General features: G+C 35.3%; 1 protein-coding gene across 1 annotated transcript in view; it reads left to right on the plus strand.

Annotated features, from left to right (window-relative positions):
• Positions 1 to 26538, plus strand: part of PGR (progesterone receptor) — a 97365-nt gene that overhangs the window by 31956 nt on the left and 38871 nt on the right. Inside the window, exon 3 of the mRNA XM_032359605.1 lies at positions 12141 to 12257. Within this exon, the coding sequence (XP_032215496.1) occupies positions 12141 to 12257 (117 nt within the window). The remainder of the gene's footprint in view (positions 1 to 12140; positions 12258 to 26538) is intronic.

The raw sequence follows: 26538 nt of genomic DNA on the forward strand, positions 1-26538 counted from the left end.
AGAACAAAAGCAAAAATTAACTTTTGGGACTTCATCAAGATAAAAAGCTTCCACACAACAAAGGAAACATTCAACAAAACAAAGAGGCAACCCACAGAATGAGAGAAGATATTTGCAAATGACATTTCAGAGAAAGGGCTGGTATCCAAGATCTATAAAGAACTTATCAAACTCAACACTCAAGAAACAAATAATCAAGTCAATAAATGGTAAGAAGACATGAACAGACACTTCTCCAATGAGGACATACAAATAGCTAATAGACGCATGAAAAAATGTTTATCATCACTGGCCATCAGGGAAATTCAAATCAAACCACATTGAAATACCACCTTACACAAGTTAGAATGGCAAAAAATAAGAAGGCAGGAAACAACAAATGTTGGAGAGGATGTGGTGGAAGGAGGACCCTCTTACACGGTTGGTGGGAATGAAAGTTGGTACAGCCACTTTGGAAAACAGTATGGAGATTCCTCAAGATATTAAAAATAAATCTACCCTATGACCCAGGAATTACTGTAATGGGTATTTACCCCAAAGATATAGATGTAGTGAAAAGAAGGGGCACATGTGCCCTAATGTTCATGGTAACACTGTTCACAATTACCAAACTGTGGAAGGAGCTGAGATACCCTTCCACAGATGAATGGATAAAAAAGATGTGGTTCATATATACAATGAAATATTCCTCAGCCATCAAAAAGGATGAATACCTACCATTTGCATCAACATGGATGGAACTGGAGGGGATTATGCTAGGTGAAATAAGTCAAGCAGACAAAGACAATTACTACATGGTTTCACTCATATGCGGAACATAAGGAATAGCACAGAGGACATTAGGGGAAGGAAGGGAAAAGTGAAGGGAGGAATATCAGAGGGGAAGTAAAAGCATGATAGACTATGGACTTTGGAAAAAAATCTAAGGATTTCAGAGGGGAGGGAGCTGGGAAGATGGGGTAGCCCAGTGACAGGTATTAAGGAGGGCATGTGTTGCAATGAACACTGAATGTTAACACACAAATAATAAATCATGGACTGTATGGTGACTAACATAAGATAAAAAAAAAAAAAATTAAGAGGGGTGCCTGGGTGGCTCAGTGAACTAAGCTTTTGCCTTCGGCTCCAGTCATGATGTCAGGGTCCTGGGATTGAGCCCTGTATTGGGTTCTCTGTTCAGTGGGGAACCTGCTTCCCCCACTCTCTCTGCTACCTGTGATCCTCTCTGTCAAATAAATAAATAAAATCTTAAAAAAAAAATCAAGAAAGTTGCAAAAATAGTACAGTGAGTCCCTTGTACCCTTTACCTAGTTTCCATCAGTGGTAAGAACATACAACTATAGTACAACTTCAAAACCAACATATGGACAATGGAAGAAAATTGCTAACTAGACCACAGACCTTATTCAGCTTCACCAGATTTTATATGCATTCGTTTGTGGGTATGTATACGTCTATGCATGAACTATTTTGAATTCACAGAGAGTTTTCCACTGTGCTTGGTTACTCATGATTTGTCAGATTTTAGTGAGTTTGAAAGGTCAGATAACCTGTGCCTAAGTGATGTGTCTATGTCTGAGTTCCTTGAGGATAAAAATGGAAGAGCAACAAGAGGAAAATGTGAAAGAGAAAAAGGTTACTTATTTAACCACTGTAACTACAAAGTTTGCTTGTGTTTGAAATATAGAATCTGGAGCCTGTAAAAAAGAATTAGAAAATCTCAAACGTGCAAGCTAACCTTACATCTAAAGGAGCTGGAGAAAGAAAAGAAAAGAAAGACAAAGCCAGAAGAAGAGAAATAATAAAGATTAGAACAGAAATCAATGAAATAGAAACTGAAAGAACAATAGAATCTGATCAATGAAACTGGAAGACACTTCTTTGAAAGAATTAGGAAGATTAATAAACCCCACCTGGACTTGTCAAAAAGAAAAGAGAAAGGACCCAAATTAATAAAATCATGAATGGAAGAGGAGAGATCACAACCAACACTGAAAAAATACAATTATAAGAACATATTGTGAGCAACTATACGACAATAAATTAGGCAATCTGGAAGAAATTGATGCATTCCTAAAAACATATAAACTACCAAAACTGAAAGAAGAAGAAATAGAAAACTTGAACAGACCCATAAACAGCAAAGAAATTCCATCAGTAATCAACCACCCCCCAACCAAAAAAAGGAATATGGGCCAGATGGTCTCACAGTGGAATTCTACCAAATATTTAAAGACATTTAATACCTATTCTTCTGAAACCATTTCAAAAAATAGAAATGGAAGGAAAATTTCCAAACTAATTCTATGAGGGCAGCATTACCTTGATCTCAAAACCAAAGACCCCACTGAAAAAGGAGAATTAGAGACCAATATCCCTGATGAACATGGATACTAAAATTCTCACCAGAAGAATACACACCAACAGTACATTAAAAGGATTATTCACCATGATCAAGTGGGATTTATTCTTGGGCTGCAAGGGAGTTTCAACATCCACAAATCAATCAAAGTGATAAATCACTTTAATAAAAGAAAGGACAAGAACCATATGATCCTCTCAATCAATGCAGAAAAAGCATTTGACAAAAGACAGCATCCTTTCTTGATTAAAACTCTCCACAGTATAGGGATAGAGGAAACATACCTCAATATCATAGACTCCATATATGAAAAGACCACAGTGAATATCATTCATGACAGGGAAAAACAGTGCTTTTCCCCTATGGTCAGGACCATGAAAGTTTGTCCATTATCACCACTGTTGTTCAACATAGTACTAGAAGTCCTTGCATCAGCAATCAGACAACAAAATGAATGAAAAAGCACCTGTGTCAGCAAAAAACAAGTCAAACTGTCACTCTTCACAGATTAATGATTATGATATGGAAAACCCAAGAGACACCATCCCAAAATTGCTGGAACTTATGTAGAAGTACAGCAATGTGGCAGAATATAAAATCAATGCACCAAAATATGTTGCATTTATATGCACTAACAGTGAGACAGAAGAAAGAGAAATTAAGGAGTCTATCCCATTTATAGTAGCACCAAAACAATAAAATACCTAGGAACAAGCCTAACCAAAGAGTTAAAGTATCTGTACTCTGAAAACTATAGAACACTCATGGAAGAAATTAAGGAAGACACAAAGAGATAGAAAAACATCTCATGCTCATGGATTAGAAGAAAAAAAAATCATGTCTATGCTACCCAGAGCAATCTACACATTCAGTGCAATCCCTATTAAAATACCACTGACATTTTTTATAGAGCTGGAATAAATACTCCTAAAATTTGTATGGAACCAGAAAAGACCCCAAATAGCCAAAGTAATGTTGAAAATGAAAACCAAAGATGGTGATATCACCTTTCCGGACTTCAAGCTATATTACAAAGCTGTAATCATCAAGACAGTATGGTATTGGCACAGAAATAGATGCATAGATCAATGCAACAGAATAGATAGCCCAGAAACAGACCCTCAACTCTATGGTCAACTATTCTCTGGCAAAGCAGGAAAGAATATCCAGTGGAAAAAGTCTCTTCAACAAACGGTGTTGGGAAAATTGGGCAACTAACTACCTGCAGAAGAATGGAACTCAACCATTCTCTTACACCATACACAAAGACAAACTCAAAATGGATGAAGGACCTCAATGTGAGAAAGAAATCCACCAAAATCCAAGAGGAGAACAGAGACAACAACCCCTTTGACCTTGCCCGCAGCAACTTTTTCCTAAATACATCTCCAAAAGCAAGAGAAACAAAAACAAAAATGAACTATTGAGACCTCACCAAGATAAATCTTACGCACAGCAAAAGAAATAGTCAGCAAAATTAAAAGGGAACCTATAGAATGGGAAGATGCAAATGTCTTATCACATATAAGGCTATTATCCAAAATCTTTCTAGAACTCATCAAATTCAACATCCAACAAACAAGCAAACAAACAAACAAAAATCCAGTCAAGAAATATGCAGAAGACATGAACAGACATTTCTCCAAAGAAAACTGACAAATGACCAACAGATAGATGACAAAATGCTCTACATCACTCAGCATCAGAGAAATATAAATCAAAACCATAATAAGATACCACCTCACACCAGTCAGAATATTCTCACTTATGTTTTAGGGTTTAGGAATATGACAAACTTCTACTACTGTACATATTTACCTGATACTTGAGAGAAATTGGATTCTTGGGCAGGGGGGTGCAGGGCTCTAGTTCAGGATGAAACTTAGAAGCATCCTTATATAAAAGATGTGAGGTACCATGCCATTCTCTGCCTTTGCTGCCTGCCAGTGTTATGTAACCCACAAGCAACCCCTTTCAGGAGCTCATGTCTGATGCCCAATGCCCATAACTGTTCTTCAGGAACATACTCTGTGCCTTCTTTGTCCTCAGCTGAAGACTATTTATGTCTATTTAATCTTTAGGTACTTTGGAAAAATTAAATACCTATATAGTGTCTATTTTTTATAAGGATTACATGAAATAAGCCAGTTAAATTCCTAATATATTGACCCATAGTATACTTAATATTTTTTCCTCCTGGCGCACCTTGGTGGCTCAGTGGGCTAAACATCCAACCTTTATCTCTGCTCAGGTCTTGATCTCATGATCGTTGAGTTTAAGCACCCTGCATTGGGCTCCATGGTGGATGTGGAAACTACTTTTTAAAAAATTGTTTTCTTCTTTACCTCCTCCCCACCCACCTTTTCCTTCACTTTAATAAGACAAAAACAAACAAACAAACAAAAATACCCTTGGCTCTTACATGAAGATACTTTAAAACTTAATTCTTCATTATTGTCAAGCTACCTTTCACACTGTCAGTCTTTGTTCCCGTCTGTCTTTTTTCCTGTTTTACATAACAATCCCCAGACTGGCTAATGTGGAAAAGTAGTCCAAGCCTTAGTCTCATTCTGCTTGTGTCTTCAGAAGAATTTAACTTCTAGAAAACATTTATAAATTTTCAAAGAGTAGTATAATGAATATCTATACACAACCATATGAAAGTAAACTGTAGGCATACTATCTTACTTCTCAAAATTTCAGAGCATATCTCCTAAGGACAAGAACATTCTGCAAAATAACCCTGGTATCACATCAGAAAATTTAATAATGATACAGTAATATTATCTAATATATACTCAGTATTGAGATTTCCCCATTTGTTCCCAAAATGTCCTATATAGGTTGTTTTTTCATGAAAGCTCTATCAAGAACTATGTTTTACCTTTGGTTAAGTCTTTTTCCACTCCTTTAATCTAAAAAGATCTTCCCACCTCTTTTTGTCTTTTAGGACATTGACACTTTTGAGGAGTCCAGAACAGCTGTTTTATAGAAATTCCCACAATCTAGATTTGTCTCTTTTGTAGTTGTCGTTGTTTGTTTTTCCCCATACAATTAAATTCAGGTTAAACATTTTGGAAGGAGTCATGTGCAGGCCAGTAGTTCTCAAACACTCTGGTCTTATGACCCCTTTCCTATACATGCTTATTGAGAGCCCAAAGAATTTTTGTTTATGTGGATTATATCTCTCTGCATTTATCATATTGTAAATTTAAAATGGTAAGCTTTGGAAATTTTTTATTAAGTCATTTAAAAAATAGCAAAATTATTTGATGTTAATTTTCCAGACCAAAAACTTTAGTGAAAAGTGTGACATTGTTTTACATTTTTACAAGTCATTTTAATGTCTACTTTAATGGAATGCAGCTGTGTTTCATATCTGTGCCTACAGTCAGCCTGTTGCAATATGTTGTTTTGGTTGAAGCATATGAAGAAAATGTGGCATCACGCAGATATGTGGTTGAAAAATAGAGGAGTATTTTAACTGTCTTTTCAGTCTTGACAAGTCAACATTTTCTTAGGGATTGCAAAAGGATGATTTTCTATTTCTTTTATTTCTTCTGATTTTATCAGCTGTAAGTCTTTTTTATAGTTCTTTCTCTCTTCCAAAAGGTAATTTAGTAATCTTAAAATACTGGAAGGCCTAGTAGATGTTTATTTCCCCTTGATTATCAATTTTCAAAGTAAAGAGTTTGTGCCTTAGCATCATCCTGTCGTTTCCAGTGAGTATGATTTTTTTTTCTTTCTCTTCTTCTTTCCTTTCTTCCATATCATTATGTACTAATGGTTGTTTATGTAGTCAGTATGTTTTAATCACTTGAAATAAATTTTTTGATGTTTAAATTGTCTTTGGTCAGTGTGGCTTTGACACTGTTTCATTAACCCTCAATAACATCAAAATAATTCACAACAAAGTATCACAGATTGAACTTGTACATTTTCTGCCACAGTCCTAGATCAACCATTCCTCCAAAGAGCTCTGGTTCCTTTCAGATGAAAATGATATTAGACAGAGCAATCTGGATCCCAGTGTTTATTGCTGCTGTGGTTGCATTTGCTTCTAGGCATTTTAAGTGGATCAACCTGAAAAACACATCTTTTTTAAGAAATGGGACAATCATGATTTACACCAGAGTTCCTCAACATTGGCACTGCTGACATTTGGGCCCATTAATTCTTTGTTTTTGGGATTTTCCTGTGCACTGTAGGAAGTTTAATAGCATCCCTGGCCTCAGTAGCATCTACTACTCAGTTGTATGAACCAAAATTGTCCCCAGATAATTCCAGAGCTCTTGTCTTGTTGAGGGGCGCCTGAGTGGCTCAGTGGATTAAGTTGCTGCCTTCGGCTCAGGTCATGATCTCGGGGTCCTGGGATTGAATCCTGCATCAGGCTCTCTGCTCAGCAGGGAGCCTGCTTCCCTCTCTCTCTCGGCCTGCCTCTCCGTCTACTTGTGATTTCTCTCTGTCAAATAAATAAATAAAATCTTTAAAAAAAAAATGTCTTGTTGAGAAGCACTGGTTTACAATTTTATTTATAACAAAATTAAAATAATTGTTATGGTTTTTATCTATATGTTTATGTATTTGTATGTGTGTTTTCACACACACATTTTCACAGTGCCAACAAAGCATGACCTCTAACAACAGCAGCTCTATGGGCTTGTTGTTCTATGGGCTTCTTGTTCCATCTTCTCTATGAAACTTTGGTCCATTTCCATCATCATTAATTTTAAAAAAAAGTCTCACTTCAGTGACCAAAATGTACAGGCCGGCATGATAGTCAAAATTTCAAACTCTCACCTGATTTAGCATTTGTCCTTTGCTAGAGCTCAGTACTGCTGGGGGCCTGAAGCTACAGAGAACCAACAAGATCACCTTCTTCTATGTTTACCATGCTCACATTTCTAAGATTCCTTAACGGCTGATTTTGACCTTTTCTATGTAGAGGCATAGGAAAGAGAAGGGTTAAAAGGAGAGGCACAGTTGTACTTGGCAGGCACATATATGACTGTCACTGGAGTTTTCTGTGCTTGGTAGATGATTATAGCTGGCCATTTCTCCAGCAAGATACTTGGTGAAATTCTTGGGATATTTCACTGGAAAGCTCCAACTGTAATCCCATAATGTAGGTAATACCTCTCTTCTCTCTGGAAACATGTTACCTCTCCTCTCTTCTTACTTCTATTCTGTTTCTGGACTTCAAATGGTTGGTCCTACATAAACTCCTCTCCCTCTGTTGGATCAGAGTATCCTCTAATCTGTTCTCTCAGGTGTAACTATTTTTAATAAGAAATTAAAAAGCTTTTTATTGGCATAAATAATTTTAGGAAAGTATTCAAAGAGAGGTATAAAGCTTAATGAATTATCACTGAATAAACGAAACTAGGATATCATCATCCAGGTCAAATGATTTGCAAATCATTAGCTTTCCAGAAGTCTTCTTGCACCCCTTCCAGTCACTCCCAATAGGTAACTACTATCTAACTTTTAACATTATAGATGGTTTTAACTGTCTGGGGATTTTATATTAATGCAATCATATAGTACTTTTCTTTGTCTATTATTTTACATATTATATTTATGGATCCATCTATATTTTTGTGTAGGCTATTTATTCTCATTGCTGTATAGTAATGCATTGAAAAAATGAAAAAAATTGTTTATGTATTATTCTACAGATGATCATTGGAGTTTTCAGTTTGGGATTATTATAAACAGTGCTTCTATACATACTGTGGTACATCTCTCTCTCTCTCTCTCTCTCTCTCTCTTTTTTTTTTTTTTCACATATGTATACCTGTCCTTACAGTTCAGTTTTGCATTTGGCTCTCCCTAAGAGTTTTACTGGTCCTAGACAACTATTTGTTTCTTGGCACAGGTTCATACATCACGTGGTAGAGAAAATCACTCTTTCAAAGGCCAAGATATTTGTATATTTTGTTTTTAGTCATGGGTGGCTCTTCTCCCCACCCAAAATTTGCGGGCAGATTCCTGGCTTCATCAGCATAGTTTGGGTAGTGTTCTCTAACCCATTTTTCACGGAAAAACAGCCTTTTGAGATTCTCCATTTTATGTAGGTTTAAGTTACTACACTCTTCTCCCAGTGGGGCTGTGGCCACAAATCCCAGGCCCTTGTGGGTGTCAAACCCTAGTTCTTGGCTTCTAGGTCCTATATCTGATCTGAAACTTTTTCTGACCACAGTCCATTCCCGTTTACCCACTCTTTTTTCTTTTTTAATTTCTGGCTTATTAAGATTGCCCCCCCCTCCTTTTCTGTTCTAGATTGTAATTAAACAACATACTTTTGTTTTTCTTCAACATTTGTGTTTGTGGTGGAAGCAGTGCCTCCATAAGTATGGGCTCAGTTGCCTCAAGGCCTTACTTCATGAATTATACCATACCAACTTTCTTGTCTTTGTTCTTTATCTGTTAAACATATATATTCATTTATCTCACTATTTTACTACATGTTCCCCCACTTTACTACATGTTTTCCCCTCCTTTTTAAAGAAAGGCATAAAAATGTTGTGACCACTTATGCTTATGAGGCCACATAAATAATATAGAATTCTTATTTTAAAGGTAAATCTCTTTGTAGCTAATAAAGACTTCATTTCAAACAAAATGGAATTTTTGTCATGTACCTAAAATTTTATAAGTCATTAGGCACGTAAAATGACCTACTCACATTTTAATAGTGCTTTTTTTCCACAGAATATGATTCTCTTAATAATAGTAGAAATTGAATTTATATTAATGTATTAAATGCAGAGAGCAGTTGGAAATAATATATAAGTATAGCCAGACATTCAGTAATCCCTTTTTTCAGATCATTAAAATTGGAGGGGGAGAAGAACTATGAGAGACTGTGGACTCAGAAGCAAACTGAGGGTTGGGGGGGGGCAGGTTGGGAAAGCCTGGTGGTGGGTATTAAGGAGGATGTGCATTGCATGGAGCACTGAGTGTGGTGCATAAACAATGAATCTTGGAACACTGAAAAAATAAAATAAAAATTAAAAAATATAAATATTTCAGAAATAATAAGGACTTCTGTCTTTGCAAAGGTAGATGTTAAGAATAAGCTTGCTGGGGCACCTGGGTGGCTCAGTCATTAAGCATCTGCTTTTGACTCAGGTCATGATCCCAGGACCCTGGGTTTGACCCCACATCAGGCTTCTTGCTCAATGGGAGTCCTGTTTCTCCCTCTCTCATTCCCCCTTCTTTTGTTCCCTCTCTTGCTCTCTCTCTTTCTGTGTCAAATAAATAAATTAAAAAATAAATAAAAATAAGCTTGTTATAAATGAACAAAGGAAAAAAGAGACAGACTCTTAAATATGAGGAACAAACTAGTGGTTACCAGAGGGAAGGTGGGTTGGGGGGATGGGTGAAAATGGATAAAGGGGATTAAGAGTACACTTACCATGATGAGCACTGAGTGACATATTGAAACATTGAACTACTATATTGTATGTTTGAAACTAATATAACACTATATGAATTACACTGGAATTTAAAAATTATAATGAACAATAAAAGTATAAAAAATAAGCTTGTTAAAGATACTAACTCATGGGCGCCTGGGTGGCTCAGTGGGTTAAGCCGCTGCCTTCGGCTCAGGTCATGATCTCAGGGTCCTGGGATCGAGTCCCGCATCGGGCTCTCTGCTCAGCAGGGAGCCTGCTTCCTCCTCTCTCTCTCTCTCTCTGCCTGCCTCTCTGCCTACTTGTGATGTCTCTCTGTCAAATAAATAAATAAAATCTTTAAAAAAAAAAAAGATACTAACTCATGATCTATTAATGTAAAAAGGCAAGAATTTTCTTGAAATAATAGGCATTCTGTATACAAACATTGAAAGGTGCTAAAAATCTGGAGCAACAGATTTTTTTAAAAGTTAGTATATATGATAATAAGTAAAATATTACTATAGAGTTTATATTGTTGAGTACAACCATAGTTATGGCTTTAAGTGAAAAAATAAATATAATTAAGTACACATATATTCAACAAATATTTATTGGACTCTTAATTTACATAAGAGTTACGAAAGACCTAGTTTTTAACTTCACAAAACCTAAGGAAGTCAAGCAGTATTTACAATACATACATATTGAATATTTAGTTGTTTACACAGAGGAAATGTCTAGGTCTTTCTGGAGTCAGTTAAGACCAGATTTGAAATATAACCAAGAGTTTCCCAAGCAGATAAATTTAGAAAAAGGAGGAGAGTCATAAAGACATGAGAGATTTGGGAGAAATATAAGGATGTTAGTACAGCTAGAACATAAAATGAAAGAGAATATGTAATTTAAAAGAAAAGATGTAATAGTAATCACCCCTTGCTTTTCCTACCCTAATCTATAAACAATATTTTCCAAGGGGAAAGAGGAAAATGTGGTGCTCTATTACAGACCTTTGGCAATATTGCATCAGGTTTCAAAAAGGACAGATGACATATCCTTTCCCCTGCTTGATTAAGCAAATGTTTAAGGTACTTCTGTGTTCCTTTACCATAAACTTTGGCCAGAAGAGTATATCTGATTTTATTGTTGACTACTATAAAATATTAAAGGAAATTTAACAATCTTCTAAAATCACTTTTCACACTTAAGAAGTATAAGCTAGAGGCGCCTGGGTGGCTCACTGGGTTAAAGCCTCTGCTTTCAGCTCAGGTCATGATTCCAGGATCCTGGGATGGAGCCCCATATCAGGCTCTCTGCTCAGCAGGGAGCCTGCTTCCTCCTCTCTCTCTGCCTGCCTACTTGTGATCTCTGTCTGTCAAATAAATAAATAAAATCTTAAAAAAAAAAAAGAAGTATAAGCTAAAGATGTTAAAAACTCAGTCTGTGTTACAAGACTTTATTCAAAAATGAAGCATGCAAAAAAGTAAATTTTCCAGTTAATTAAGGTTTATGTGTTTAAGCTGAGATTTTTTTTGTTCAACCCAAATAAATTAGATTGTCCATCTTTATTAAATGGAACATATTTGTGGTTTAATATCATCATGGTTAAATATTAAATTCATTTTCCAGACCTTTTGAAAATATGTTATTTCTCCTGCACATATGATCCCAGGATCACACATTTGTCCACATTTCTTCTTGTCCTCTCCTTCATTCAATACTTCTCATTGTTTTAATTTTTTCTCTCTTTATCATTATTTTTATCTATTGTATTTTCTAATTTGCAGCCAAAATTAACTGCAGTAAAGTCAATACAATCAGTAATGGTTTTTTTCATGTGTTACTCACAATCATTAGACCATTTAAAAGTAAGATAGCTCCAGGATATTCCAATAGCATTAAGTGTATAGATTTTATAATGGCCTATCTTAGAAATGCCTTTAATTCTTTAGTCTGTATCTATGTTCTTGATGCTTTAGATGTCAGAAAGAAAAAGTTTTACTACAGTTTGACTATCTTATAGAACTAATACTTACCAACAACATGTAACTAATCTTGAAATGATGGAAAGATTTAAGGGCAATCTGATGCTGACACCGTTAAGAAGATGCACAGAAATATTGTGTAAACCCTCAGATTGATTTATAAGGTGCGTTCATCTCATTAAGGCTTCTGAAGACACAGGTAAAGTATTAAATAGATCTGGAGCATCACCAGTATTCGTGTATGCCAAGCAAAAGCCTGGCTGAGACAGTAATCCACTCACTGATGTGCACTTTTTAAAGTTGTCAGTGCATAAAATTTCCAATGGTATTTAGATATCATAGATAACTTTTGTGTGTGTGTGTGTTTTGTTTGTTTGTTTGTTTGTTTTTTAGGGCAGCATAACTATTTATGTGCTGGAAGAAATGACTGCATTGTTGATAAAATCCGCAGAAAAAACTGCCCAGCATGTCGCCTTAGAAAATGCTGTCAGGCTGGCATGGTCCTTGGAGGTAATGCTTATATTTTCATCATTAATATGTTGAGTGTTTACACTCTAAAACCATGGATCAGGAAATTCTAGTTTTCTTATACATCTTTGTTCTTGGTTTACTTTTTCTGTCATGATTATTGGTGTCTTAATTAAGTAACCATTACTATCCCATTAACTATAGATTATCATTATTTTGAGGTCTGTTATGAGAAGTAGTAAGCCTTCATTTACCTATATTGCTTATAAGTAGATGTTATGAGAAGTTCACCAGTTTCTTAGTAAGTTACATGAGTTGGATCTAGGCTCTGACATTGATTATCTGTGTGGCTCTGATAAGTCACCAACCCATTCTGGGCATCAGTATCCTTATCCATAAAATGGGAGCACTGAAGTTCTTTCCAGCTCAAAAACTGATCCTGTGAATTGATTAAGTACATTGATCTCCATCCCTCCTTCTCCCCAATAATCTCTCCCATCCTACATCCCTACCTCATTCTCTTTAAGTAACTATTTATTGAGCCCTTACTACTTACCAGGTACTATACTAAGTTCTGGGAGTGTATACACATACATACATATATACATGCATAAACACACATATAAATACATAAATAAAACCTACCATCTGCCCAAGAAGAAACCTACCATCTGCTTACATTCTGGGGAAAGAAGCAATAAATACTTATGTCAAATTATGATAAGGGCTATCAAAAATATGATATATGGTGAGTTAATAGGAAGTATCAGGGAAAGGAATCACTCCTGAATCCTTTATTTTCATTTCATTTAGCCATTTCTTTTTTCCCCTTCTTTTTTTTTTTTTTTTTAAGATTTTATGTATTCCTTTGAGAGAGAGAGAGCACAAGCAAAGGGAGAGGCAGAGGAAGAGGGAGAAGCACTCTCCCCACTGAGCTGGGAGCCCAATGTGGGGCTCCTTCCCAGTTCCTGGAGATCATGATCTGAGCCAAAGGCAGACATTTAACCATCTGAGCCATCCAAGTGCCCCTTTTTCCCCTTATAAATATATTTACTTTTTGTTCTATCCTCCCTAAGTTTTTATTTTCAAGTATTCTTTTTTTTTCCTTTCTTCAAATTTTTATTTTAATCCCAGTTAGTTAACATACAGTGTAATATTAGTTTCAGGTGTAGAATTTAGTGATTCATCACTTGCATTCAATACACAGTGTTGATCACAAGTGCCTTCCTTATCCCCCCCCCATCCATTTCACCCATCCCCCTTACCAACTCCCCTTTAATAAGCTTCAGTCTGTTTCTTGGTTTGCATGCATCTCTCCTTTTTTCACCCCTATGTTCATTTGCTTTGTTTCTTAAATTCTGCGTGTGATTGAAATCATATGGTGTTTCTCTTTCTCTGATTGGCTTATTTTGCTTAGCATAATTTACTTTACCTCCATCCACATTGTTGCAAATGGCCAAGAGTTCATTCTTTATTATGACTGAGTAAAATTCCATTATATATACATATCATGTCTTTATCCACTCATCAGTTGATGGACATTTGGGCTTTTTCCATACTTTGGGTGTTGTTCATAATGCTGCTATAAACATTTTGGTGCAGGCACTAGGGTGGCTCAGTCAGTTAAGCATCTGCCTTCGGCTCAGGTCATGATCTCGGGATCCTGGCAACAAGCCCCTTGTTGGGCTCCCTGCTCAGCACGGAGTCTGCTTCTCCCTCTCCCTCTGCCCCTCCTCCCTTCTCATTCTCTCCCTCCCTCTCTCTCTCATATAGATAAATAAATAAAAATCTTTAAAAATCGATAAACAAATATCAGAGTACATGTATCCCTTCAAATTAAAATGTAATCATATGATGTTTCTCTTTCTTTGATTCTATCCTTTGCATAAATACCTACTGGTGCAATTACTGGATCCTAGGGTCATTCTATTTTTAAGTTTTTGAGGAACCTGCATACTGTTTTTCAGACTACGCATCAGTTTGCATTCCCACCAACAGTTTAAGAAGGTTTCCCTTTCTCTACATACTCGCCAACACCTGTTGTTTCTTGTGTTGTTCGTTTTAGCCGTTCTGACAGGCATGAGATGGTATCTCATTATAGTTTTGATTTTTATTTCCCTGATGTTGAGTAGTGTTGAGTATTTTTTCATGTGTCTGTTAGCCATCTGTATGTTTTCTTTAGAAAATTATCTATTGATATCTTCTACCCATTTCTTAACTGGATTATTTGGTTTTTAGGCATTGATTTGGATAAGTTCTTTACAGATTTTGGATACTAACCCTTTATCTGTCATTTGCAAATATCTTCCCCATTCCATAATTTGCCTTTTAATTTTGTTCATTGTTTCCTTCAGTATGCAGAAGCTTTTTATTTCAATGTAGTCCCAAGAGTTTATTTTTGTTTTTGTTTCCCTTGCCTCAGGAGACATATCTAGTAAGAATTTGCTATGGCTGATGTCAAAGAGGTTACATGTTCTCCTCAGGATTATGATGGTTTCCTGTCTCACATTTAGGTCTTTCATCCATTTTGAATTCATTTTTGTGTATGGTGTAAGTGGTCTAGTTTTGTTCTTTTTCATGATGTTTTCCAGTTCTCTTCCAGGATTTTGATGGTTTCCTGTCTCACTTTTAAGTCTTTTATCCATTTTGGATATGTGTGTGTGTGTGTGTGTGTGTGTGTGTGTGTATGGTGTAAGAAAGGGTACAGTTTCATTCTTCTGCATGTTGCTGTCCAGTTTTCCCAACACCATTTGTTGAAGAGCAAGCCTTTTTTTTCCATTGAATATTCTTTACATTTTATCAAAGATTAATTGAACGTATAGTTGTGGGTTCATTTCTGGGTTTTCTTTTCTGTTCCACCGATCTATGTGTCTCTTTTTTTGCCAGTACCATACTGTCTTAATCACTACAGCTTTGTAATATAACTTGAAGTCCAGAATTGTGATGTTTCCATCACTTAACTATTTCTTCGGCAATATATCTGATAGCATGCATACAATGTAATAGTTATTTTTTTAAAAAAACACATTAGTATGAACTTATAAGATTTTTGTAGTTTTTTTCTTTTATATGTATATTTCTTTTTTTTTAAGATTTTATTTCTTTGTTTGAGAGAAAGAACTAGAGAGCCTAAGCAGGTTGGGGACCATAGAAGGAGAGGGAGAAGCAGGCTCCCCACTGAGCAGGGAGCCCAATGTGTGGCTTGGTATCAAGACCCTGCGATCATGACTTGAGCTGAAGGCAAATGCTTAACCATCTGAATCACATAGGTGCCCCTCATGTATGTATGTATGTGTGTGTGTGTGTGTGAGTGTGTGTGTGTGTGTGTGTGTGCATAATTTCTATAGAATATACTTGACATATAAGTAACCTTAGTTTCAGGTATAAAACTTAGTGTTTTGACTGCTCCATATATTATGCTAGGCTCATCATGAGTGTAACAACAATCTGTCATAGAATTCTATTGATTTATAGATTCATTGATTTAAATTCCCTATGCTGTAGCTTTCATCCCTGTGACTTACTCACTTCATGGATAGATAACGTGTGCTTCTCACTCCCTTTCACCTATTTGGTGATCATCCCAGCACCTTCCACTCTGGTAACCATGTTTGGTTTCTGTATTTATGGATCTATTTATGCTTTTTTATTTGTTTAGACTTTAAATATAAGTGAAATCATATGGTATTTGACTTGCTCTGACATATTTCACTTAACATAATGCCCTCAAAGTCCATCTATGTTGTTGCCAATGGCAAAATCACATTCTTTTTTTGACTGAGTCCAGTGCATATATATACCACATATTCTTTATCCATTCATCTATTGGTGGACACTTGGGTTGCTTCATATTTTGGTTATCATTTATAATGCTGAAATAGACATAGGGGTGCATATATCTTTTCAAATTAGTGTATTTGTTTTCTTTGAGGTCCAGTAGTGGAATTACCGAATCATATGGTATTTCCATTTTTAATTTTTTGAGGAACATCTGTACTGTTTTCCATAGTGGCTGCTCCAATTTTCATTCCCATGAACAGGGCCCAAGTCTTCTTTTTTCTCCAAATCCTTGTGAACCCTTGTTATTTATTGTCTTTATGGTTCTATTATTCAGACAGGTGTAGGGTGATATCTCATTGTGGTTTTGGTTTGCATTCCCCTAATGATTAGTGATGTTGAATATCTTTCATGTGTTTGTTGGCCATCTGTATGTTTTCTTTGGAAAAATGTCTATTCTGGTCTTCTGCCCATTTTTAATCAGTTGGCTTTTTTTGTTGTTGTTGCTGAATCATGTAAGATCTTTATACATTTTAGATATTAAGACCTTATTAGATATATCATTTGAAAATATTTTCTTGCATTATGTAGGCTGCCTTTTTGGTTTGTTGATGGTTCCTTCATTGTGCAAAAGCTTTTTATTTTGATATAGTCCAGTATTTTAATTTTGCTTTTATTTCCCTTGCCTGAGGAGACCTAACTAGAAAAATGTTGCTAAGGTTGATGTTCAAGAGATTACTATCTGTGTTTTCATCTGAGAGGTTAATGGTTTTCAGTTTCACATTTAGGTCTTTAATCCATTTTGAGGTTTTTTTGGTGGATGGTGTAAGAAAGTGATTGAATTTCATTCTTTTGTACATATCTATCCAGTTTTCACAGCACTATTGGAGAGACTTTTTCCTGTTACATATTGTTACCTACTTTGTCATAGATTAATTTACCCTATAAGATTGGCTTACTTCTGGGTCTCTATCATGTTACATTGAGCTGTGTGTCTGTTTTTGTCCAGTACCATACTGTTTTGATTACCACAACTTTGTAGTATATCTTGAAATCCACAACTGTGATACCTCCAGCTTTGTTCTTCTTTCTCAAGACTGCTTTTGCTCTTCAAGTTCTTGTGTAGTTCCATACAAATTTTAGAATTATCTGTTCTAGTTCTATGGCAAATGCTATTGGTATTAGCAAATACGAATTGTACTGAATCTGTAGATTGCTTTGGATAGCATGGACATTTCAATGGTACTAATTCTTCCAATCCAAGTTCATAGTATATGTTTCCATTTGTGTCCTCTTCAATTTCTTTCATTAATGTCTTATAGTTTTTATAGTACAGGTCTTTCACCTCCTTGATTAGGTTTGTTTCTAGATATTTTATTCTTTTTTGGTACAATTGTAAATGGTATTATTTTCTTATTTCTCCATCTGATACATTGTTATTTGTATATAGAAACACAACAGATTTCTTTATATTAATTTTGTATCCTGAAACTTTACTCAATTTTCAGAAAATCCAATTATTTAGTGGGAACAGCAATGAAACTTCAAAGTTACTTTGTGCCAGTTAGTATCTGGAGTTTGACTGTTTTGTAGGCAGTGGAATCAGTGACTTTTCTAACAAACTATTCATGAAATAAGATCCAGGTTTCTAAATGCAGCACATGGAGCCTTTCCTTATCTAATAAGTAGTCTCTCTTTTTCTAAGTCCTTCTTTCATCAGTCCTTTGGGAAGCTACACTGTAGTCAGAGGCTCTCACCTGTCTTTGCATGTATTTTGCTTTTGTCTGTATCATTCTCCCTTTAGTCTTCATGAACTCTTACTTGTCTTCCATATGAAGTGTGACTTTCTTGTGAAATTTTCCCATCTCTTCAGTCACTGTAAGGAAAGAGATTTTGTAGGAATACAGTTATCATTGTTTTGCATATCTGGAAAGGTTGAAAGCCCTTGAATGAGCTTGTATTGTAGTGTGTCCTCATTTTACTTATTTCAGCATTTCTACTCTTATAATGGAAGATGGAGCAAATTGACCAAAGCAGAAGTGATTGAATACACAACCATCAAGGAATGGGATTATTCAAAGGGGAGACTTCTCTCCCTCTGTAGACAGAGAAACTGGTGTTCATTTGGAAGAGAGACTTTGGTTCTAGTTAACAACACAGATGCTCAGTGAGAAATAGAATAAAAGAAGAGAGCTTTATAGAAGACTCAGAACTGGGAAGAAAGAGGAAGATACCAGTCCAGAGATATAGACTAATTTAGCATCAAAAAAGGGTGGGCAACAAGACCATGTTAGTGCAAAGCTGTTATAATTGACTTCATTTTCTTTATATTTCTTCAGCTTAAGGGAAGAATTGCTTCTGTTATAGGACAGAACTCCATTCAGAGGTAAATAGCCCTAACCTCAGAGAGTATAGTAAGAAATAGGCAGAAATGTGAGTAGATAGTTATCATTGTCCAGGTATAATATCCTCAATTTTGTTGTGTTTCCAAGGTTTCTTATTGATATCATGTGCCTCAGTTCCCCCAGAATTTTATGGATTTTTCTCCTTTTGCCTAATTTACTTCAATCAGTGTACTACTTTCTATGGCCAGTGACTATAAACGTCATCATCCAAACTAGAATACCTCTGAGGATGAAATGGAGCACTATCAATAACTAAACTAGGATGATGTGGCTCAGGCGGTTAAGTGTCTGCCTTTATTTTCAAATCATGATCCCAGGGTCCTAGAATTGAGTTCTGCATCAGGCTCCCTGCTCAACAGGGAGCCTTCTTCTGCCTCTGCCCCTCACCCTGCTTGTGCTTTCTCGCTCTTTCTATCAAATAAATAAATAAATAAAAACTTTTAAAAAAATAACTAAACTTGAATAACAGGTATAAACTGAAACTGTCTCAGACTAACTAAGCTGTAGGGAAAGTCCCCCATTTTTCCCACTTAAAAGATGCAAATGTGTTCTGGTCAAAATTAATACATAAACTTCTGGAGATATAGATAAAATAGTCAAATGTTTACTTATATATTGCATTAATTTAGTTAAACACAAGAATTTAAGTCTACTGAATTAGAAGTCTTGTATGTCTAGTCTAACATTTCATCAATAATTTTATTCAAACTAATTTCACAAAACTTTGCCAGCAGGATCTTTGGTTCTCAGTACAGCCAATCTGTAAGTCAGCTAATCATTTGCCAGAATTCATCATCATTTTATCTAAAATATTTGATATGTAGTACTTTTTGAATCAATGGGTAGTACTGTAACTGGAAATATATCCCAAGCCAAATATAGTCATCTACATAATATAACTATTTTAATATTTGTCCCAGAAGAATTTTTTAATGATTCCCCATAACAACTTGCTGTATTATTTAATTATAAAATATATTAAGCCTGAAAAATTAATTAAAATAAATAAGTACCTATGTACCTATCACTCAGTTTTTAATATCAGATCATTTTTTATATTTTCTTCATTTCTGTTGTAAGAAATAATTGAAGCTTTTGGTATGTTCTTCCCTAAACTCAGACTAATTCCTCAACAAATTTCTTTGCCTCTTTTAAAAAAATATCAGGTGTTCTCTACAAACCTTCCAAACTACCACTGTTTGAAGTTATTTCAGTTTAATTTGTCTTTGGCAGCATATTGTCATTCAAAATAATTTAGAGTTTCATAATGTTACATTGCTCATAGGACTAATATATAATGCAGTATCTTTGTTTCTGAGGGATAATTCTCAGATTTAAAAAAAAAAAAAAGGAAAAAGCCTTCCTGTGTTTCAGGCATATATGAAAGAGTGATTAAATTCTAGTATTATATGTGGTCACGTCACATATTTAGAAATACAAAATGCATTATTTATTTGATAAACAGATTTTCACAAAGGTTTATTTGTTGGATGAAACTGGCAATGATCTGCCTGAGAGAATTGGTAGCAAAAGTCTATAGAGTCAATAATCCAATTCTTACAAATCATGAAGGTACCCTTTTTTAACTAGATTCTAATTACTAATTCTGTATTAAATTTCTGGAGTAAGGGGAAACATACTTGTGGTCTACCGAGAATGTGAGAACATCCTTTGGATGGTAATCAAGGTTGCTCCTGGTTGGATTCTTCCTTAATTAGAAGAGTTTCACTTAAGTAATAATTCACTACTGGAAATGGAAATGCAAGCTTTACCTCCCTCCCTTGCTTCCTTCCTTCCTTCTTTCCTTCCTTGTTTATCACTCCTTCTTGAGATTTCTCATTTCTGATATAGACATTTAAATAACAAAAGATGAAACAAAGAGAGAATATTGAAACATTTTTAAAGATTTAATAAAGTATATGGTAGAAGTCAAAAATGTTAAAGTTTTGGGATGTCATGACATAGTTATTGCAAGTTGTTCTTACCAGCTTCAGCAACTATATTCTGTTATGCCCGAGTTTTCGCCTCTGAGAGACCACCAAAGAGCCAAGCACCAATGCAATAACACGAGGGTTTATTTGGCAAGCTTAAGCTTGGGCCCAAGTATACCCAGTGCAGCGGAGTAGGGACTTGGACCCCGAACCAAATTACAGTCAGAGTTTTTAAAGGCAGAGTAGGGGTGGACTCGGCGGTGGGTGAGGACAAAGGGGATGATGTTAGTCTCTAAGGAATTTTGGAAGCAACGTCTCCAGGACCTTGAGGAGCTAGCTATTGTTGGGAAAAAGGTTATTTATTACTAGGAATAAAAAATCTTCTCATGAGACCCTTTAGATGTATATCAGTGGATCATATGCTTGGGAATGGTTGCTGACACTATCTTGGAGGTTTAGAGATAAAGTTTAACACTTCTCCTATCAAGTGTCCTTGTTAGTGAGATTTGGGTTTAGAAGAAATTTAACTTTATTTTCATTTCCTTCTGCTTCAGACTCCTTCAGTTTTATGGTGGGGAGGGCGACATTAGGGCTTGGGAACTGAGTTATTTGCCTCTGGAAATTGGGCCATCGTTAAATCTCTAGGACATTTGTAAACCAAGGGAGACTCCTGTCTTGCAGGATTGTGATCTCTGCAAGTTAACTATTTGTTTTTCTTAGGGCAGCCAGTGGTGGCTGAGGAATGTCTCACATATTTACTGAGGGGAGGGGAGCAGGTGGAGAAGGGGTGCAAGGTGCCAGCTTTTGCTTTGCCAAGATGTCAGGGCTTATGTCAGGGCTAGACTCGAGGTGGGTACAGCCTTGTTTTTCTTGGCCCCTACATGTTCTGATTATAAGAATTGTGTTTGAGTTATTGGGTCTCTTAGTTGCATATAATTCTTATTTTTAAATTAATCACTTCCTTGCCTTCACCAGGTCACAGTGAACTCTTGCATTTTGTTCATTGCCGTACAGCACTGAGTAGGAAAGATAGTTACACACTGAAGGATGGTAATATATCTTCTTTTTTTTTTTTTTTTTTTTTTTTATTTCCAGCATAACAGTATTCATTATTTTTGCACCACACCCCGTGCTCCATGCAATCCGTGCCCTCTATAATACCCACCACCTGGTACCCCAACCTCCCACCCCCCGTCCCTTCAAAACCCTCAGATTGTTTTTCAGAGTCCATAGTCTCTCATGGTTCACCTTCCCTTCCAATTTCCCCCAACTCCCTTCTCCACTCTAAGTCCCCATGTCCTCCATGCTATTTGTTATGCTCCACAAATAAGTGAAACCATATGATAATTGACTCTCTCTGCTTGACTTATTTCACTCAGCATAATCTCTTCCAGTCCCGTCCATGTTGCTACAAAAGTTGGGTATTCATCCTTTCTGATGGAGGCATAATACTCTATCCCCAGGGGTACAGGTCTGTGAATCACCAGGTTTACACACTTCACAGCACTCACCAAAGCACATACCCTCCCCAATGTCCATAATCCCACCCCCTTCTCCCAAACCCCCTCCCCCCAGCAACCCTCAGTTTGTTTTGTGAGATTAAAAGTCACTTATGGTTTGTCTCCCTCCCAATCCCATCTTGTTTCATTTATTCTTTTCCTACCCACTTAAGCCCCCATGTTGCATCACCACTTCCTCATATCAGGGAGATCATATGATAGTTGTCTTTCTCTGCTTGACTTGGTAATATATCTTCTAATTTAGAAATTCTGCTTCTAACTTCTTTCCTTTGGAAATGATTTGTGTAATGATTCACAAAAAATTCTAAAATGAATAGAGCTCTGTATTTTGCATTTGTGGTAAAAATGCTAACTTATTATAAAGGTAATTAGTTCTTAAAAAATAAATAGCTTTCTGTGTAAAAGAATGATTAAATGCATAGCTAATGTTAGCTGACTTTTTCAGGCTGGAATTTTTTACAAGGTTATTTATTTAGTTAGTTAGTTAGAGAGGCTTTTCTTCAGATTTTAAAAAGTTATGTTAGAAAGCTAGTTTATCCCCTACCTCCTCCTACCCTTAGATTTACACCCCTGTCTCTTGGCAAAGAGAGTAATTTTCTGGGCTACAAACTATGGGTTGTGTAGTAAAGGTGTGTTCCTTTTTTCTTCTCCTACACTTGAAGACAATAAGCCTCAATTTTTTTTTTTTTTCTGAAGAATACCAAAATTCCTGAGCAGTACCTTTTGTGGAGGTACAGAAACTTAGTCTATGCCTTTGATTACTATAAAAACTGAAACCATCTGCTCTCTCTTTGGTGCAGGAATTGCTTTGGGTGACAGCTGCCACCTATGCCTTTAGACTTCTCATGGTCTTCCTCTTATGAGCATTTCCTTTTCTACTCAAACCCTGGTCTTTGAATCAACAACCACCATCCCAAGACAGAACCTCACACTCTTTCCTCAGTTCACTGAGTTGAAACCTCTAGCCAATTAATGTCTTCTGTTTACTCCCCAATTGTTCACCCTAAATGCCATTTCACACATGGTAGATAAGGATATTCCTTAGAGCATTCATTCTCATTTCTTTGGTTTTGTTTGTTTGCCTGGGGTTGTTTTTTTGTGGTGTTTGTTTGTTTGTTTTTTGTTTTGGGGGACTGCTTTTATGGATGCCAGCTAGAACTATTCAGTAGTATCTGATACTGTCTCCTATTTCCACATTCAGTAAAAAGTCAGGATTGAGGAATACAAAGGTTCTTCCCCATTTGTAGTCTGACTTTAGTTGGATGATTTAAAACAATTCTAGTAGAGCTTTTTTCCCTAATTACTTAATTTAAATTCAAATGCCTAATTTAATTTCATATTTCCTATTATCTAGCATTTGTATTTGTTTTTCAGCAAAAAACACAGATATATTGTTTCCATCTGTGAAGTAAAGGTGGAACCTGAAAAAGGAAAAGCGAGATAAGTCAGTGCTAAAAGGGGCTGTTAGAGATAGTCTCAGTGTACTGATTCCAGCAACATCATCTTTTTGCTAACCCAAAGTAAAAACGTATATCTAGACATGATTTCTTATAGCTACTATTAGGATAATTGCCTATAAATCCACAAAAACTACAGCAAAGCTTATTATGGTCCTCATAATATCAAAGGATTTGATTTGCACCATTCCCTGTCTGCTGATATTGACCACCTATTTTCTCATCCAATTCCCCAAAAGCTTTCTGGCTGTCATAAAACTTATATTTTAATATCCAGTATAATACCTTGCCTCCATGCAGTAAAGCCCAGCATTATCACATGAACACCCGGTGTCATCCACTCAATATAATATTTTTTTGCCCCAAATAAAAGCAAATAACAGAGAGGCAAAGTAAACAACATTCATTTCAGAACATGATCCAGAATTAGTGATCATTATTACTTTATTCACTCCGAAAGATCTACCTATACGTTTATCTATTGTTTTCCCCCCAACTCAGTCTTTCATTCAATTAATAAACTGAATTTTATTTTATTTTTGTGAAATAAAATGTTTATAAGTTCTTTCTGTGGGAAATTGTTAATGATAAACTTATTTGCTTCCATTTAAAATATCATTATTTAATCTTCATTTTTGGATGATGATTTTGGTAATTTAAAAATTTTATGTTGACTTTTTTTCCTCTACATCTTAAAGATGTTCATCTATTATCCTCGGGCATGTATCATTTTTTCTACAAATTCTCCAATTGATTTAACAGCTTCTTTGAGGCAATATTTTCTCTATATTTATATAAAACATTTTTATACTTAGTTCTCCAAGTTCACTCAATTATAAACTAGTTTCATTTGTTCTACTTGTAAATCATGATTTCTAAATCTGGTAATTTATGTCTTTCATAAACACCAGGAGTATTCTTCCCAGTATTCTTCAAATATTACCTCCTTCCACATTGCCTTTTTCTAACTCTGGAATACTTACTAGACATATATTAGTTAGCCCATTCTGTTTTTTCATCCATTCTGTCTTCTACATACTTTATCTTATTTAATATTTTCCATATTGTTATATACCTATGCTATATTCTGTGTCATTTAGTCAGTTATGTCTTCAAGTTTACTATCTTTTCATTTTAGTACTCTTTTTTTAGACATTATACTTGGTTTTTTTTATAAATCTGTCTTATTTTTACTAGTGTTTCCCTTTTTTGTGTTTCCATTCTTTTTTTCATATAACTTCAATAATTTTAAACACAGTTGTTGCAAATATTCGTAGTCAGTAATTCCAAAGTCCCATAACTCCAGATCTAATTATGCCACTGTACCACAATGGTTTAAAAAAATGCCACTATTCTTTATAGAATTTCCCCATGATTGTAGTATAAATGCTCCTTTATAGCAAATTTCAGGCTACTAATGTTTTAAAAACCAACTGTTAATATTCCTGAATACTTAGTAAGTATTCATGGGCTGTTGTGAGCCAATGCCAGTGCCCTGTTTATTATCTCTGCTACTTCTCATTCATTGTGCCTTTTGTAATTTTGGATTATAAACTCGTGTTTGGCACAGCTTAATATTTTTTTTTAAATCCTATGTGTCCTTAATTAAGGGAGTTTCTCTCCAGAGAATTTTTATTTATTCTTCCAAGCACTTGAAGGATTTAATCAATGAAGGAACACTTTTCATATTTATTTTTTTGCCTCCAGGATTCCCATACCATGCAGATAGAATAATTTCAAGCTGCCAATCTGGGTGAAGGAGGCCTTTGATTAAGAATTCAAAGGAGAGGTTTTTGTTTGTTTGTTTGTTTGTTTAAGAATTCAGAGGAAAGGTTTTTTTTTTTTTTTTTTTCCCATACTGAGCTAGGAGATGAAACAAATGTGCTTTCTTCTCATGTCCCTTTGCCAGTGGATAGAGATAGTCTTCATATTGGATGCCTTGATACTTTGCTGACTTTTTGAGAAGTTTATCTATGCATTTAAAAGTATCTATGCATTAAAAGAAGTTTATCTCCGCATAGTTATACTTCATTCATCATATTAGGTGTTCTGGAGACTAATAAGCTACCCAATTTTCTACATTGTCAATAAGAGAAATTTACATACAATTTTATGCTAATTTCAATCCAATATATTAAACCTGCTTTAAAGTTTTAAATATTATCAGTGTTTAGAAAGAAAATTTTAAAACACTTCTGTAGGAGATGGTATAGCATTGTAATAAGAGTAAGAATGTAGAGTCAGAACAAATAGGGTTTGATTTAAATTTTGCCACTAAGCCCAGCAATTACACTACTAGTTATTTATTCAAAAGATATAAAGGTAGTGATTCAAAGGGGCACATGAACCCCAATGTTTATGTCCACATTTTCCAAAGCATGGTAAAAGCCCAAATGTTGTTCATCAACAGATGAATGAATAAAGAGGTGTGTATGTCTATGAAGGAATATTACTCAGCCATCAAAAAGAATGAAATCTTGCCATTTGCAACAATGTGACTGGAACTAGAGATTATTATGCTATGCAAAATAAGTCAGAGAAAGACAAATACCGTATGATTTCACTCATATGTAGAATTTAAGAAACAAAACAGATGAACATAGGGGAAGGGAAGAAAAAATAAAATAAGACAAAAAGAGAAAAGCAAACCATAAGAAACTCAACTAAAGGGAATGACTTTAGGGTTGCTGGAGGGGAGGTAGGTGGAAGGATGGGGTAACTGGGTGATGGGGATCAAGCAGAGCACTTTATGTAATGAGCACTGGGTGTTATGTACAACTGATGAATCACTAAATTCTACCTCTGAAAATAATAACATACTATATGTTAACTAACTTGAATTTAAACCTAAAAATTAATACATAAATTTCCCCACTAATAGCTGTAGGACCTCAGGAACACACTGAAACTTTTACACATCTTTATTTTCTTTTCCATTAAGACCATATAATGAAAGTTATGAGGGCAAATGAAATGATAGCTCTAAAGAATATCCTTTAGATATCCAGGCACACAGGTGCCTGGCTTATAAAAAAGTTTAGCAAATTGTGGCTTCAAATACCTTTTATGTCTTAGAGTCATTTATGCAGATATTATCATTGGCAAAATATTTAACTTTAATGCAAATTATATTCTTATATCTTCTAAAAGTATTTTAATTATTTTTTTGTAGGAACAATTGAAAAATCAAAGCAGGTATCTTGGAATTGACATTAATTTACAGATTCATAAAT

The sequence above is a fragment of the Mustela erminea genome, chromosome 9 (assembly GCF_009829155.1).
Source record: "Mustela erminea isolate mMusErm1 chromosome 9, mMusErm1.Pri, whole genome shotgun sequence".
Taxonomy (NCBI): Eukaryota; Metazoa; Chordata; class Mammalia; order Carnivora; family Mustelidae; genus Mustela; species Mustela erminea.